General features: G+C 44.1%; 6 protein-coding genes across 10 annotated transcripts in view; all 6 read left to right on the top strand.

Moving 5' to 3' along the window:
• Positions 1-15906, top strand: part of LOC128445521 (protocadherin gamma-A4) — a 248766-nt gene that overhangs the window by 172258 nt on the left and 60602 nt on the right. The gene's annotated exons all lie outside the window — the stretch shown is intronic.
• Positions 606-3208, top strand: LOC128445533 (protocadherin gamma-A2). Its single transcript, XM_053428287.1, has one exon. It carries the CDS (start codon positions 785-787, stop codon positions 3206-3208), a length of 2424 nt encoding a protein of 807 aa, XP_053284262.1. The 5' UTR covers positions 606-784.
• Positions 3758-6276, top strand: LOC128445532 (protocadherin beta-16). The gene has a single exon (XM_053428286.1). It carries the CDS (start codon positions 3835-3837, stop codon positions 6274-6276), a length of 2442 nt encoding a protein of 813 aa, XP_053284261.1. The 5' UTR covers positions 3758-3834.
• Positions 6844-9450, top strand: LOC128445541 (protocadherin beta-16). The gene has a single exon (XM_053428295.1). It carries the CDS (start codon positions 7057-7059, stop codon positions 9448-9450), a length of 2394 nt encoding a protein of 797 aa, XP_053284270.1. The 5' UTR covers positions 6844-7056.
• Positions 9828-12850, top strand: LOC128446316 (protocadherin gamma-A7). Its single transcript, XM_053429335.1, has 3 exons — positions 9828-10403; positions 11685-12497; positions 12833-12850. Exons 1-3 carry the CDS (start codon positions 10080-10082, stop codon positions 12848-12850), a joined length of 1155 nt encoding a protein of 384 aa, XP_053285310.1. The 5' UTR covers positions 9828-10079.
• LOC128446315 (protocadherin beta-16-like) lies at positions 13112-15835 on the top strand. The gene is made up of 2 exons (XM_053429334.1): positions 13112-15514; positions 15823-15835. Exons 1-2 carry the CDS (start codon positions 13122-13124, stop codon positions 15833-15835), a joined length of 2406 nt encoding a protein of 801 aa, XP_053285309.1. The 5' UTR covers positions 13112-13121.

The raw sequence follows: 15906 nt of genomic DNA, 5'->3' as shown, positions 1-15906 counted from the left end.
CAGCACCATGGACAGAGACATTGTTATGCCCTCTAATCTTTTCTTATTTTACCATTGCAATGTGTGTTTGCAAGCATATGTGTTTTTATATGCAGTGCGTTTGGTGTTTGCCCACCATTTTCTTGATATAGTGTTGGATTGTCGTTAAGTCATATTAGCTTTGTTGAATACTGATAACCTAATATGTTATGGTTAACCCACCAGCTGTTTATGTAATTCAACCCTTACCACACAGCTCTACATGCAAATAAACATTTATACATACATGCAGCTCATTCATACATACTCTATATCATACAATTATTTGACCCTCAATCATTGGTGATAGATTTTGTGTGAGTTTAACGTTTTATCGTATATTAGAATCACTGAATATTATTTATTTTCCCTTGAGTCATATGAATATTACATCTTAGGTGTTTAATTCTGTCTATTAGATTCCTCTCTCCTGGAACAAATACAAAGATATCCTCTCCAGTACAGAGTTTTTATTTTTTGCCAAGGATTTGTCTGTAGTTCATTACAGTGTACTCTTAGGGCCGCTGTTGGCCAGCGTGTTGATGTTTTCGAGCAGATTTAAAGAGAAACGTCCCCCATCACGATGATATCAGACAGAGAAAGAAAGGCAGGGTTATAACGTCGACGCACACTATAAAGGACAACCGTGCAGTGGCTCTTTTTTAACCGATGTGGATTAATATGGATTGACTTCTGGATTTCTAATGGACTATACATTTTCTGCCTTTTTGGGACATAATTCATCGTAGTAAATTGCGCGAGGACAATGTCGAGCAGAACAATGACACGGCAAGTACTGTGGTTTTTCCTGGTCCTTTATGTCAGTTCAGGACTCGGCCAAGTCACCTACTCCATCCCTGAGGAAATGCCGAGTGGCTCTTTAGTCGGTAATATAGCTCAGGATTTGGGTTTAGATGTAAAACGACTGAAATCGGGTAAAGCTCGTGTTTATACGGGGGACAGTGCGGGGTACATCCAGCTGAATAAGGAACGAGGAGTCCTCCTTGTCAAAGACAGAATCGACAGAGAAGCGATTTGCAGACAAACGACGCCCTGTGCTTTACATTTTCAGATTATTTTAGAGAACCCGATGGAGTTCTACAGCGTCACTGTCGAAATAACAGACATAAATGATAATCCGCCCACATTTGAAAAAAACGAAGTCAGTTTCAAGATCAGCGAATCTGCTATTATTGGTGCTAAATTTGTTTTAGACAGAGCAATAGATCTTGATGTCGGCAAAAATGGTCTTCAGAAATACGAGCTTAAGCCTACGGATAATTTTGTTCTTAAACGGGACAGTCATGGTGACGGAACAGAAAAGATAGAAATGATTTTACAGAAGCCTCTCGACAGAGAGAAGGAGGAGCTGTTGTCTTTGGTTTTAACAGCCTTTGATGGAGGCGACCTGCAGATGTCGGGAACAATTCGCATTTCCATCACAGTTTTAGATGCAAATGATAATGCACCTGTTTTTTCACAGTCCACCTACACAGCCACTGTTTTTGAAAATGCCCCAGAAGGGACAGCTGTCACCAGCGTGACTGCAACAGATGCAGACCATGGAGCGAATGGCCGGATAAAATATTCAATCGCCAACAGTTTAGATCAAGCTCATGCATTGTTTCAGATAAACGAAGACAGTGGGGAAATTTGGTTGATTGGAAAAATCGATTATGAAACTGCCCGGAATTACCATATTAACATACGTGCAAGTGATGATGGTGGACTTACAGATTCATGTAAAGTCATTGTTGAAGTAGTGGATATGAACGACAACAAACCGACTATTAATATAATGTCGAAGTCAAATGTGATATCTGAACACTCTAAACCGAAAACTGTTGTAGCAATGATGAACGTTCAAGACCCCGATTCAAATGAAAACGGTAAAGTTAATTGTTTTATCAACGATAACACTCCATTGACCATAATGTCGACATCAAATAATTTCTATATTTTAGTGACAGACAGTGAATTAGACAGAGAGCGATCCTCAGAGTATAATATCACAGTGACCTGCTCTGATGAGGGCGTGCCCTCCCTCTCCAGCAGCGTCACTCTCACCTTACAGATCTCTGACGTGAATGACAACGCGCCTGTCTTTGAGAGGAGCTCATATGAGGCCTACATTGTAGAAAACAACACACCAGGTCTCTCTGTATTCACAGTGAAAGCCAGAGACGCTGACTGGAACCAGAATGCCCGTGTTTCTTACATACTGGAGGACTCCTCTGTTAACGGAGTGCCAGTCTCCTCATATGTGTCCGTTAGTGCTGATGGTGGAGTCATCCATGCAGTGCGCTCTTTTGACTATGAGCAGATCAAAGATTTTAACTTCCGAGTCAAAGCTCAGGATGGAGGCTCTCCTCCACTCAGTAGTAACGTGACTGTAAAAATACTGATCCAGGACCAGAACGACAACCCCCCTCAGGTTCTGTACCCAGTCCAGACTGGTGGCTCTCTGGTGGCTGAACTGGTGCCTCGTTCAGCAGATGTGGGCTACCTGGTCACTAAAGTGGTGGCTGTTGACGTGGACTCCGGACAGAATGCCTGGCTCTCCTATAAACTGCAGAAAGCCACAGACAGGGCGCTGTTTGAAGTGGGCTCACAGAATGGAGAAATAAGAACTATCCGCCAAGTCACTGATAAAGACGCAGTGAAACAAAGACTGAGTGTTATAGTGGAGGACAACGGGCAGCCCTCTCGTTCAGCTACAGTCCTTGTTAACGTGGCGGTGGCGGACAGCTTCCCGGAAGTGCTGTCGGAGTTCACTGACTTTACGCACGACAAGGAGTACAACGACAACCTGACTTTTTACTTAGTGCTGGCTCTGGCTGTAGTTTCCTTCCTCTTCATCACGTGTGTGGTGGTTATTATCTCAGTGAAAATCTACAGATGGAGACAGTCTCGCGTCCTGTATCACTCCAACCTCCCTGTGATTCCATATTATCCACCACGTTACTCAGACACTTTGGGGACAGGGACTCTCCAGCACGTGTACAATTACGAGGTGTGCAGGACGACTGACTCCAGAAAGAGTGACTGTAAGTTCAGCGGAGCTGGTAGTCAGAACGTGCTGATAATGGACCCCAGTGCTACAGGGACGATGCAGCGGATACAGAGTGAAAAGAGCATCCTGGACGAACCAGACTCTCCTCTTGAGGTTAGACTGCACATTTTACACTGAACACTTAAATTTTTCATTTTTAAGTGATCATTATTTATTGTTTCTATTTAATACAAAACGTTTTTTTTTCTTATTATTTGTTTGGATAACAAGAGCTCGAGTAAATAGAAACGATATTTTGTTCCTTGCACTCATTTGAATCTCAGTGAAGCTTCAACCACTATTCACAATATTCTCTAAGTAAGTAAATAATATTTTTTTAGGATTTAAAAGGATTTTGCAGACACCAGCCCATTATACTTCTGCTACTACTACTACTAATAATAATAATACTATTACTACGACTACTTCTACTACTTCTACTTCTACTTCTTTTAATAATAATAATAATAAAAATATGTTCACTTATATTTTGTCTTTTGCATAACTCGCAACATTCTCGTCCCCCTTACCCCAACTTTTGCTATATTTCGATTTGAACAGAAAGGGCCGCTATTGGCCAGAGTGTGGCAGTCTTAGATAGGGCTAGTAACTGTACCTCCCCCTTCGACTGTGACATGCTAGACAATAAAACAGGCACCAATCCCCTGCCTTCATTTAGGCAGAACACTGCTCACGGACTTGGAAAGCGGCTACTTGTGTTCATAATCTCCTGGAAATACAATCGGACATTTAAGGATATTCCTATGGATTACAGTTTTATTAAAAGGACACAGGAACACTCCGACAAAATAATGTTACGGCAAGTACTGTTGTTCATCTTGGCTCTGTCTGTATCCTCAGTGTTCGGGCAGGTCAGCTACTCCATTCCCGAGGAAATGGAGAAAGGTTCATTAGTGTGTAATGTTGCTCAGGATTTGGGTGTGGATATGAAACGGCTCAAATCAGGCAGAGCTCGTATTCATTCCGGAGACAGTGCAGAATATATCGAGTTGAACAGAGAGAGGGGAGTCCTCGTCATCAAAGAGAGAATAGACAGAGAGACGTTGTGCGGAGAGACGACGCCTTGTGCTGTACATCTGCAGATGATCCTGGAAAACCCGATGGAACTGTTCCGCATAACGATTGAAATCACAGACATAAACGACAACGCTCCCAGTTTCTTATCGAGCGAGAAACGTTTTGAAATTAGCGAGTCTGTCGTTATCGGGTCTAAATTCGTGCTGGAGAAAGCCGTCGATGCTGATATAGGTGAAAATAGTCTCCAAAGCTATTCGCTTAATCCAACCGACAATTTCGCCTTGAAACTAGAGAATCAAGCAGACGGGAGTAAAAAGGTAGAGATGGTGCTACAGAAGCCCCTCGACCGAGAGCAGCAGGAGCAGATATCACTGCTGCTAACGGCTCTAGATGGTGGAAAGCCGCGTATGTCTGGAACAATGCAGATAATTGTGAACGTGTTAGATGCAAACGACAACGCACCGGTCTTTACTAAGTCTGTTTACAAGGCCACTATAACCGAGAATTCCCCGCGAGGCACCAGTGTCATTACTGTCGGGGCATCTGACAAAGACGGGGGCTCAAATGCAGTAATTTCATACGCCATTTCAAATAGCAGGCGTCGTTTATCTGATCTGTTTCAGATTAATAGAAAAACCGGAGAGGTCATTTTGATCGGTGAAATTGATTATGAAAAAAACAAGCTCTTCCAAATTGATATCGAGGCTATAGATAACGGTGGACTCTCTGATTCCAGTAAGATCCTAATTGATGTTATTGATATCAATGACAACAGTCCTCAGTTAAAAATACTGTCTAAATCAGACACCATTTTAGAAGATTCTCCGGACAATACTGTCATCGCTATGCTGAGCGTGAATGACCCGGATTCCGAGAGGAACGGAGAGGTGAAGTGTAATATTAATGAAGACATTCCTTTTAAAATACATAACACAATGAGTGGATTTTATAGTTTAGTGTCAGAGGTAGCTTTGGATAGAGAGGCCTCGTCCCAATATAATATCACAGTGACCTGCTCTGATGAGGGCGTGCCCTCTCTCTCCAGCAGCGTCACACTCACCTTGCAGATCTCTGACGTGAATGACAACGCGCCTGTCTTTGAGAGGAGCTCATATGAGGCCTACATTGTAGAAAACAACACACCAGGTCTCTCTGTATTCACAGTGAAAGCCAGAGACGCTGACTGGAACCAGAATGCCCGTGTTTCTTACATACTGGAGGACTCCTCTGTTAACGGAGTGCCAGTCTCCTCATATGTGTCCGTTAGTGCTGATAGTGGAGTCATCCATGCAGTGCGCTCTTTTGACTACGAGCAGATCAAAGATTTTCACTTCCGAGTCAAAGCTCAGGATGGAGGCTCTCCTCCACTCAGTAGCAACGTGACTGTGAAAATACTGATCCAGGACCAGAACGACAACCCCCCTCAGGTTCTGTACCCAGTCCAGACTGGTGGCTCTCTGGTGGCTGAAATGGTGCCTCGTTCAGCAGATGTGGGCTATCTGGTCACTAAAGTGGTGGCTGTGGATGTGGACTCCGGACAGAATGCCTGGCTCTCCTATAAACTGCAGAAAGCCACAGACAGGGCGCTGTTTGAAGTGGGCTCACAGAACGGAGAAATAAGAACTATCCGCCAAGTCACTGATAAAGACGCAGTGAAACAACGACTGAATGTTATAGTGGAGGACAACGGGCAACCATCTCGTTCAGCTACAGTCGTTGTTAACGTGGCGGTGGCGGACAGCTTCCCGGAAGTGCTGTCGGAGTTCACTGACTTTACGCACGACAAGGAGTACAACGACAACCTGACTTTTTACTTAGTGTTGGCTCTGGCTGTAGTTTCCTTCCTCTTCATCACGTGTGTAGTGGTTATTATCTCAGTGAAAATCTACAGATGGAGACAGTCTCGCGTCCTGTATCACTCCAACCTCCCTGTGATTCCATATTATCCACCACGTTACTCAGACACTTTGGGGACAGGGACTCTCCAACACGTGTACAATTACGAGGTGTGCAGGACGACTGACTCCAGAAAGAGTGACTGTAAGTTCAGCGGAGCTGGTAGTCAGAACGTGCTGATAATGGACCCCAGTGCTACAGGGACGATGCAGCGGATACAGAGTGAAAAGAGCATCCTGGACGAACCAGACTCTCCTCTTGAGGTTGGTTAAAAAGGGGATCAATTGTCACTGTAAGGGTTTTCTATTCTCTTACTTTGTAATGTACCATATCGGGCGACAAATTCTATCAGTACCATAGACAGAGGTAACAGACCCTCCTCTGTATGTTGGTAATTGCTGTTAATATGTTAATTGCTTTCACCCCATTTAAAACTGTTTCGTTTGTTACAAGGCAACATGTTGTCTACATTTCAGCACCTTGGACAGCGCCCACAATAGCACAGCTCCTTTTTTACTCTCCTCCTCCATGTGTTTGTCTGTAGTAGCCTCTCCGGTGTTTATAACAGTTTTATAACACGTTACCAATCATTAATATTTATATCATAGTAATCAAGTATTTTGAGTGTCTTACTTTGTTTTGAAAATAATAATAATTGTGGTAATTTACACAAATGTGAGCTTTCAGTGTTTTTTTTATCTTACTGTTGCATTTTTATCTGCATGGCGTTATTGGTGCTTTTCTTATGTACTTTCACAATTTGAACTCACTGTGCCGCTGTTGGCCAGCGTGTAGCGGTGGAGCATTGCTTTTGGAAGATATCCTCCCCGCCATCATTCTGGCACAATACTGAGGCTCAGGCTCAGATGTACAATTCTCTTCTCGGAGATCAGACCCTACGATCCACAGGCATCCCCAACCTGGATTATATTTCCCTGCTGTATGGACTAAAACCAATTTCTCTTCCGTTTTTGTTCACATGGGTGGAATCGTGCTGCTAAAACGGAATAACACGCTCTATTTGTTGTGCTACAGAGATATCGACCAGAACAATGAAACGGCAAGTACTGTTGCTAATCGCCATCTTTTGCCTGCGTCCTGTGTGCGGACAGGTCAGCTACTCAATTCCGGAGGAAATGGCAAAAGCCTCTTTGGTCGGTAACATTGCACAAGATCTAGGTTTAGACGTCAAACGGCTGCGGTCCGGTAAAGCTCGTATTTACACGGGAGACAGCGCTCAGTACATCGAGCTGAACAGAGAAAGGGGAGTCCTCCTCGTTAAAGACAAAATAGACCGTGAAGCGCTCTGCAGACAGACAACGCCTTGCGCTCTGCATTTCCAAATTACGTTGGAGAACCCGTTAGAATTATTTCCGGTTACTGTAGAAATCACTGACATTAATGACAACGCTCCACTTTTTCAAAAGGAGGAGAGGAGATTTGAAATAAGCGAGTCTGCCGTCATCGGCTCTAAGTTCTTGCTAGAGAAAGCGATTGACCCCGATATCGGAGTAAATGGTCTTCAGACATACACTCTGAAGCCGAGTGAAAATTTTGCGCTTAAACTGCATTCTCAGTCCGATGGAAGCAAAAAGGTAGAAATGGTTTTACAGAAGCCTTTGGACCGAGAGAAACAGGAGCACATAGCGTTAGTGTTGACTGCGGAGGACGGAGGAGAACCACAGAGGACAGGAACGATGCAGATTCACGTGACTGTGTTGGATGCAAACGACAATGCCCCTGTCTTCAGTAAACAGGTTTACAAAGCAAGTATTACAGAAAACTCCGCAATAGGAACACTCGTTACTAAGGTCAGTGCTTCAGATGCAGACAAAGGCTCAAACGGAGAGGTGACATACGTCATCGGGAATAGCATGGATACCGTTTCAAAATTATTTCACATTAATAGTCAAGGTGAGGTGATACTAGATGGTGCAATAGACTATGAAAAAGAAAAACATTATCACATCGACATAGAAGCGGTCGATCAGGGCGGACTCTCAGATTCAAGTAAGATAATTATTGATGTAATTGACGTGAACGACAATAGCCCTATTGTAAATATGATATCAACATCAGGCTCAGTACCAGAGGACTCGGCCCAAAAAACTGTAATAGCTCTAATGAGTGTTAATGACCCTGATTCTGACACTAATGGCAAAGTCCAATGTGTAATAAATGAAAACATGCCCTTTGAAATTAAATTTACCTCTAATAATTTCTATAGCCTACTAACAGACAGTGAATTAGACCGAGAGAGATCCTCTGAGTATAATATCACAGTGACCTGCTCTGATGAGGGCGTGCCCTCCCTCTCCAGCAGCGTCACTCTCACTTTACAGATCTCTGACGTGAATGACAACGCACCTGTCTTTGAGAGGAGCTCATATGAGGCCTACATTGTAGAAAACAACACACCAGGTCTCTCTGTATTCACAGTGAAAGCCAGAGACGCTGACTGGAACCAGAATGCCCGTGTTTCTTACATACTGGAGGACTCCTCTGTTAACGGAGTCCCAGTCTCCTCGTATGTGTCCGTTAGTGCTGATAGTGGAGTCATCCATGCAGTGCGCTCTTTTGACTACGAGCAGATCAAAGATTTTCACTTCCGAGTCAAAGCTCAGGATGGAGGCTCTCCTCCACTCAGTAGTAACGTGACTGTGAAAATACTGATCCAGGATCAGAACGACAACCCACCTCAGGTTCTGTACCCAGTTCAGACTGGTGGCTCTCTGGTGGCTGAAATGGTGCCTCGTTCAGCAGATGTGGGCTATCTGGTCACTAAAGTGGTGGCTGTTGATGTGGACTCTGGACAGAATGCCTGGCTCTCCTATAAACTGCAGAAAGCCACAGACAGGGCGCTGTTTGAAGTGGGCTCACAGAATGGAGAAATAAGAACTATCCGCCAAGTCACTGATAAAGACGCAGTGAAACAAAGACTGAGTGTTATAGTGGAGGACAACGGGCAGCCCTCTCGTTCCGCTACAGTCGTTGTTAACGTGGCGGTGGCGGACAGCTTCCCGGAAGTGCTGTCGGAGTTCACTGACTTTACGCACGACAAGGAGTACAACGACAACCTGACTTTTTACTTAGTGTTGGCTCTGGCTGTAGTCTCCTTCCTGTTCATCACGTGTGTAGTGGTTATTATCTCAGTGAAAATCTACAGATGGAGACAGTCTCGCATCCTGTATCACTCCAACCTCCCTGTGATTCCATATTATCCACCACGTTACTCAGACACTTTGGGGACAGGGACTCTCCAACACGTGTACAATTACGAGGTGTGCACGACGACTGACTCCAGAAAGAGTGACTGTAAGTTCAGCGGAGCTGGTAGTCAGAACGTGCTGATAATGGACCCGAGTTCTACAGGGACAATGCAGCGGATACAGAGTGAAAAGAGCATCCTGGACGAACCAGACTCTCCTCTGGAGGTTAGACCCTGACATTAAAGTAGTTATTATTATGTTTCCTTTGTCTGTGTATAGTTACCACTTCATGCATAAAATCCATGTACATAAGTAAAATTTCCCTTGTCACTTTCAGCAACAGAGACAGTTTTTAGAAAAAAAAAACATTCTTGATTACTATTTCTACACATATATATTATACATCCTAGTAATTGCATTTGTGATAAACTGCAGCAACTTTGTTCTACCAAATTAATAAATGCCATTTAATCGTATTACCAATTCACCTATCCCAGCATTTATAACATCATTGTGGTTCAATTTGCATCACTGTGCTACAGACGGCCTTTTCTTTTTATCAGTGTTCCTGTAGTTATGCTTGTTGAACTCGTAGGGACGCTGTAGTCCAGCATGTTGCTCGGGTGGAGCATATTAAGAACAGTGCCTCCCCATCTTTAAACGCAAACGAGGAGAGGAGGGGACTAGATATAGCACACGGCGGTGTTAGAATCGAGACTAAAACACTCATCTCGCTTGGACTGTTCTCTTTCTTTTTTTGAGGAATATACCCTGACTTTGTGCTTGTTGTCGGAATATATCTTTGGCTCATTTTTTTCGACAGTTAAACATGCATTTCTGCCTTTAAAATAATATCGAGGAGAACAATGAAACGGCAAGTACTGTTTTTCATCTCGCTCCTTTTTGTCGGTCCTGTGCTCGGCCAGGTCACCTACTCCGTTAACGAGGAACTGTCCGTGGGCTCTGTTGTCGGGAATGTCGCAGAGGATTTGGGTTTAGATGTCGAGAGACTGAAATCACGTAATGCTCGTGTTTACTTCGGTGATAGCAGAGAATACATCGAGCTGAATAAAGCCAGGGGAGTCCTCCTAATCAAAGAACAAATAGACAGAGAAACGCTCTGCGGACAGACGATGCCTTGCGCTCTCCATTTCCAGATTATATTAGACAAACCCATTGAATTTTACAGAATAATAGTTGAAATCGTAGATATAAACGATCATTCTCCTGCCTTTGAGAAAGGTGATATTAAATTTAAAATAAGCGAGTCTGCAGTGATCGGATCAAAGTTTGATTTGGAAGGGGCGGTGGATTTAGATGTGGGAGTTCATGGTATCCAAACCTATCGCTTGGAACCGACTGATAATTTCGCTCTTAAACTACACAATCAAGCAGATGGCTCCAGGAATGTGGAGATGATTCTGAAACAACCTCTTGACAGAGAGAAGAACGAGCATCTGTCGGTAGTGCTGACGGCCGTGGATGGAGGAGAGCCTCGCCGGTCTGGAACAATGCAGATTCTTATCACGGTGTTAGATGTCAATGATAACGCACCAGTCTTCACAAAGCCCATATACAAAGCTACCGTTGAAGAAAATTCACCAAAAGGCACAGTTGTGACTACAGTCAGTGCATCAGATGCAGATCACGGATCAAATGGAATAATAACGTATTCGATCAGAAGCACGTTAGATAGTGTCCGAAATTTGTTTGAAGTAAATGAACACACTGGTGAGGTTAGATTGATTGGAAATATAGACTACGAAAAATCACGTAATTATCAAATCAATTTACGTGCGAGTGACGAGGGAGGACTAACCGACACATGTAAAGTAATGGTCGACATATTAGACGTGAATGATAATAACCCAGTGATAGATGTAATGTCTAAAACAAATGTGATATCCGAAGATATTAAAAGTGGCACTGTCGTAACAATAATTAACATCCAAGACATAGACGATGGTGAGAATGGAAAAGTTAAATGTGCAGTAAATGAAGATATTCCGTTCTTATTGAGGTCGACTGAAAATAATTTCTATAGTTTAGTGACAGACAGTGAATTAGACAGGGAGAGATCCTCTGAGTTTAACATCACAGTGAGTTGCTCTGATGTGGGCGTGCCCTCCCTCTCCAGCAGCGTCTCTCTCACCTTACAGATCTCTGACGTGAATGACAACGCACCTGTCTTTGAGAGGAGCTCATATGAGGCCTACATTGTAGAAAACAACACACCAGGTCTATCTGTATTCACAGTGAAAGCCAGAGACGCTGACTGGAACCAGAATGCCCGTGTTTCTTACATACTGGAGGACTCCTCTGTTAATGGAGTGCCAGTCTCCTCGTATGTGTCCGTTAGTGCTGATAGTGGAGTCATCCATGCAGTGCGCTCTTTTGACTACGAGCAGATCAAAGATTTTCACTTCCGAGTCAAAGCTCAGGATGGAGGCTCTCCTCCACTCAGTAGTAACGTGACTGTGAAAATACTGATCCAGGACCAGAACGACAACCCCCCTCAGGTTTTGTACCCAGTCCAGACTGGTGGCTCTCTGGTGGCTGAACTGGTGCCTCGTTCAGCAGATGTGGGCTATCTGGTCACTAAAGTGGTGGCTGTTGATGTGGACTCTGGACAGAATGCCTGGCTCTCCTATAAACTGCAGAAAGCCACAGACAGGGCGCTGTTTGAAGTGGGCTCACAGAACGGAGAAATAAGAACTATCCGCCAAGTCACTGATAAAGACGCAGTGAAACAAAGACTGAGTGTTATAGTGGAGGACAACGGGCAGCCCTCTCGTTCAGCTACAGTCGTTGTTAACGTGGCGGTGGCGGACAGCTTCCCGGAAGTGCTGTCGGAGTTCAGTGACTTTACGCACGACAAGGAGTACAACGACAACCTGACTTTTTACTTAGTGCTGGCTCTGGCTGTAGTTTCCTTCCTCTTCATCACGTGTGTAGTGGTTATTATCTCAGTGAAAATCTACAGATGGAGACAGTCTCGCGTCCTGTATCACTCCAACCTCCCTGTGATTCCCTATTATCCACCACGTTACTCAGACACTTTGGGGACAGGGACTCTCCAGCACGTGTACAATTACGAGGTGTGCAGGACGACTGACTCCAGAAAGAGTGACTGTAAGTTCAGCGGAGCTGGTAGTCAGAACGTGCTGATAATGGACCCCAGTTCTACAGGGACGATGCAGCGGATACAGAATGAAAAGAGCATCCTGGATGAACCAGACTCTCCTCTTGAGGTTAGACCCACATCATTATTGCTAGAAAATCATGTGTTTTTTTTAAATATTTTTTCAATTACGTAATTTACAACTCAGCACCTTGGACATCGAAAGAAAAGCCTCCGTTTTTTCCCTCTCTTACTATCTATATATCTGTCCATCTCTCTCTCTCTCTCTCTCTCATAATGTTATTTATTGTCTTCATATCTTTCTCTTTTCTTCACATTTTATAAACAAGTACTTAGTTTTGGCAAAATGTGATGTTTATCACCAGTTTAACTTACAGTAAATCTTTCCCAGTAGTTTTTGATGGGTGGTTGTTTTTTCCAGCGGATACATAAGTAACAGCAGAGGTAAGATTATGTTTTCTCCTTTACCTCGTGTAGTTTCGAGTTGTGAACTGAGTGGGCCGCTGTTGACCAGCCTCTCAGCGTTTATAACCATATTTATACGAGGACAACCTCCGCTCTCTCACACGGGAGACGGACTCCGACACATAAACGCACAGGCGACGGAGGATGAAACACGATGCGTGGAATATATCAATCTGGAATATTTGTACCGTCAGTTGTGGATTAAACTGACCTCCCTGTTGGTTTGAGTTGCACCAGTAACGTTGAAATCTAAAGGGAGGACAACACGTTATTTTAATTCGAGGACTTTTCTGAAAGAACAATGAGACGGCAAGTACTGTTGTTTTTCTCGGTCCTGTGTCTCAGCTCAGTGCTCGGCCAGGTCAGCTACTCTATCCCCGAGGAAATGGCCAAAGGCTCTTTGGTCGGTAACATAGCTCAGGATTTAAGTGTGGATGTTAAACGACTGCAAGCGCGTAGAGCTCGTATTCACACAGGGGACAGTACCGAATACATTCAGCTGAACAGGGAAAAAGGACTCCTCGTTATCAAAGAGAGAATCGACCGCGAAGCTCTGTGTGGCCAGACAACGCCTTGCGCTTTGCATTTTCAGATTGCCTTAGAAAGCCCTATAGAAATATTCCCGGTTACTGTCGAAATCACAGACATTAACGACAATGCTCCAGTTTTCCAAAAGGACGAGAAAAACATTGAAATCAGCGAGTCGGCAGTCATCGGCTCTAAATTCATGTTAGAAAAAGCAGTAGACCTCGATATAGGACGGAATGGTCTTCAGAGCTACACACTGAAGCCCAATGATAATTTTATACTTAAATTACACGGTCAGTCTGACGGTGTTACGAAGGTTGAAATTATTTTACAGAAACCTCTGGATAGAGAGAAAAAGGAGTTTGCCTCCTTATTGTTGACGGCTGTAGATGGAGGAGAGCCGCATAAATCTGGCACTATGCAGATTCATATAACTGTGTTAGACGCTAATGACAACGCTCCCGTGTTTACACAAACAATATACAAAGCCAGTGTGAAAGAAAATGCTCCCAAAGGAACCATCATCACCAAAGTGAGTGCCTCCGATGCGGACAAAGGCTCGAATGGGGAGGTTAGCTACGTAATTGGTAATGGTGTGATAGGAGCTTTACATTTATTCCACATTACCGAAGACGGTCAGCTAATTTTAAATGGGCCGATTGATTTTGAAAAGGCCAGAAATTATGAAATAGATATCGAGGCAGTTGACCGAGGGGGTCTGTCTGATTCATGCAAAGTGAGCATTGATGTGGGTGATATTAATGACAATAGTCCTGTTATAAATATGATCTCATCATCACATTCAGTTGGTGAAGATTCACGTTCACACACCGTGGTAGCTGTAATGAGCGTAAATGATCCTGATTCTGAAGAAAACGGGAAAGTCCGGTGTGTTATTAACAAAAATATACCATTTGCGCTTACAGCTACATCTAGGAATCTATACAGTATTGTGACGGACAGTGATTTAGACCGAGAGACAGCATCCGAGCATAATATCACAGTGATCTGCTCTGATGAGGGCGTGCCCTCCCTCTCCAGCAGCGTCACTCTCACATTACAGATCTCTGACGTGAATGACAACGCGCCTGTCTTTGAGAGGAGCTCATATGAAGCCAACCTTGTAGAAAACAACACACCAGGTCTCTCTGTATTCACAGTGAAAGCCAGAGACGCTGATTGGAACCAGAATGCACGTGTTTCTTACATACTGGAGGACTCCTCTGTTAACGGAGTGCCACTCTCCTCATATGTGTCCGTTAGTGCTGATAGTGGAGTCATCCATGCAGTGCGCTCTTTTGACTATGAGCAGATCAAAGATTTTCACTTCCGAGTCAAAGCTCAGGATGGAGGCTCTCCTCCACTCAGTAGCAACGTGACTGTGAAAATATTGATCCAGGACCAGAACGACAACCCCCCTCAGGTTCTGTACCCAGTCCAGACTGGTGGCTCTCTGGTGGCTGAGATGGTGCCTCGTTCAGCAGATGTGGGCTACCTGGTCACTAAAGTGGTGGCTGTGGATGTGGACTCTGGACAGAATGCCTGGCTCTCCTATAAACTGCAGAAAGCCACAGACAGGGCGCTGTTTGAAGTGGGCTCACAGAATGGAGAAATAAGAACTATCCGCCAAGTCACTGATAAAGACGCAGTGAAACAAAGACTGAGTGTTATAGTGGAGGACAACGGTCAGCCCTCTCGTTCAGCCACAGTCGTTGTTAACGTGGCGGTGGCGGACAGCTTCCCGGAAGTGCTGTCGGAGTTCACTGACTTTACGCACGACAAGGAGTACAACGACAACCTGACTTTTTACTTAGTGTTGGCTCTGGCTGTAGTTTCCTTCCTCTTCATCACGTGTGTAGTGGTTATTATCTCAGTGAAAATCTACAGATGGAGACAGTCTCGGGTCCTGTATCACTCCAACCTCCCTGTGATTCCATATTATCCACCACGTTACTCAGACACTTTGGGGACAGGGACTCTCCAACACGTGTACAATTACGAGGTGTGCAGGACGACTGACTCCAGAAAGAGTGACTGTAAGTTCAGCGGAGCTGGTAGTCAGAACGTGCTGATAATGGACCCCAGTGCTACAGGGACGATGCAGCGGATACAGAGTGAAAAGAGCATCCTGGACGAACCAGACTCTCCTCTTGAGGTTAGAAAGATGTCACATCACTTTTCCTTACTATTTGTCATCACGAAAATCTCGATTGAAAATGCTACACAATTTATATACATTTACTGGTCTTCTCGTTTTCAGCACCTTGGAGAGCCGCATTTGCACAGTATAATTTGTGTTATTGAATATGACATAAAATACCAATGTCTTTCTATAAACTTACAAATTAATTAAGGTTTGAATATATATATATATATATACTTTTAAGCCTGATAGTGTAACATTTCAATCCCAGCTTTTATCTGTCGTCTGTCTTCACTTTTTCTCATCTCCCATCCCTCCTCTTTCCGTGTAGTTTTGCTTTCTGAACTCAGTGGGCCGCTGTCGGCTTGTCTGTTGCAGTTATAGTATACTTACAGCAGCACCGCCTCTTCGTGTC

The sequence above is a fragment of the Pleuronectes platessa genome, chromosome 8 (genome assembly GCF_947347685.1).
Source record: "Pleuronectes platessa chromosome 8, fPlePla1.1, whole genome shotgun sequence".
Taxonomy (NCBI): domain Eukaryota; kingdom Metazoa; phylum Chordata; class Actinopteri; order Pleuronectiformes; family Pleuronectidae; genus Pleuronectes; species Pleuronectes platessa.
Note: the sequence above shows the minus strand (reverse complement) of the source record. Positions and strands in the feature narration are given on the sequence as shown.

Coding starts and splice junctions, on each gene's coding strand:
- LOC128445533 (XM_053428287.1), top strand. CDS start 785: ATGTCGAGCAGAACAATGACACGGCAAGTACTGTGGTTTTTCCTGGTC.
- LOC128445532 (XM_053428286.1), top strand. CDS start 3,835: ATGGATTACAGTTTTATTAAAAGGACACAGGAACACTCCGACAAAATA.
- LOC128445541 (XM_053428295.1), top strand. CDS start 7,057: ATGAAACGGCAAGTACTGTTGCTAATCGCCATCTTTTGCCTGCGTCCT.
- LOC128446316 (XM_053429335.1), top strand. CDS start 10,080: ATGAAACGGCAAGTACTGTTTTTCATCTCGCTCCTTTTTGTCGGTCCT. Junction 10,404..11,684: donor AACCCATTGAATTTTACAGA/ATAATAGTTGAA, acceptor CTCAGTAGTAAC/GTGACTGTGAAAATACTGAT.
- LOC128446315 (XM_053429334.1), top strand. CDS start 13,122: ATGAGACGGCAAGTACTGTTGTTTTTCTCGGTCCTGTGTCTCAGCTCA.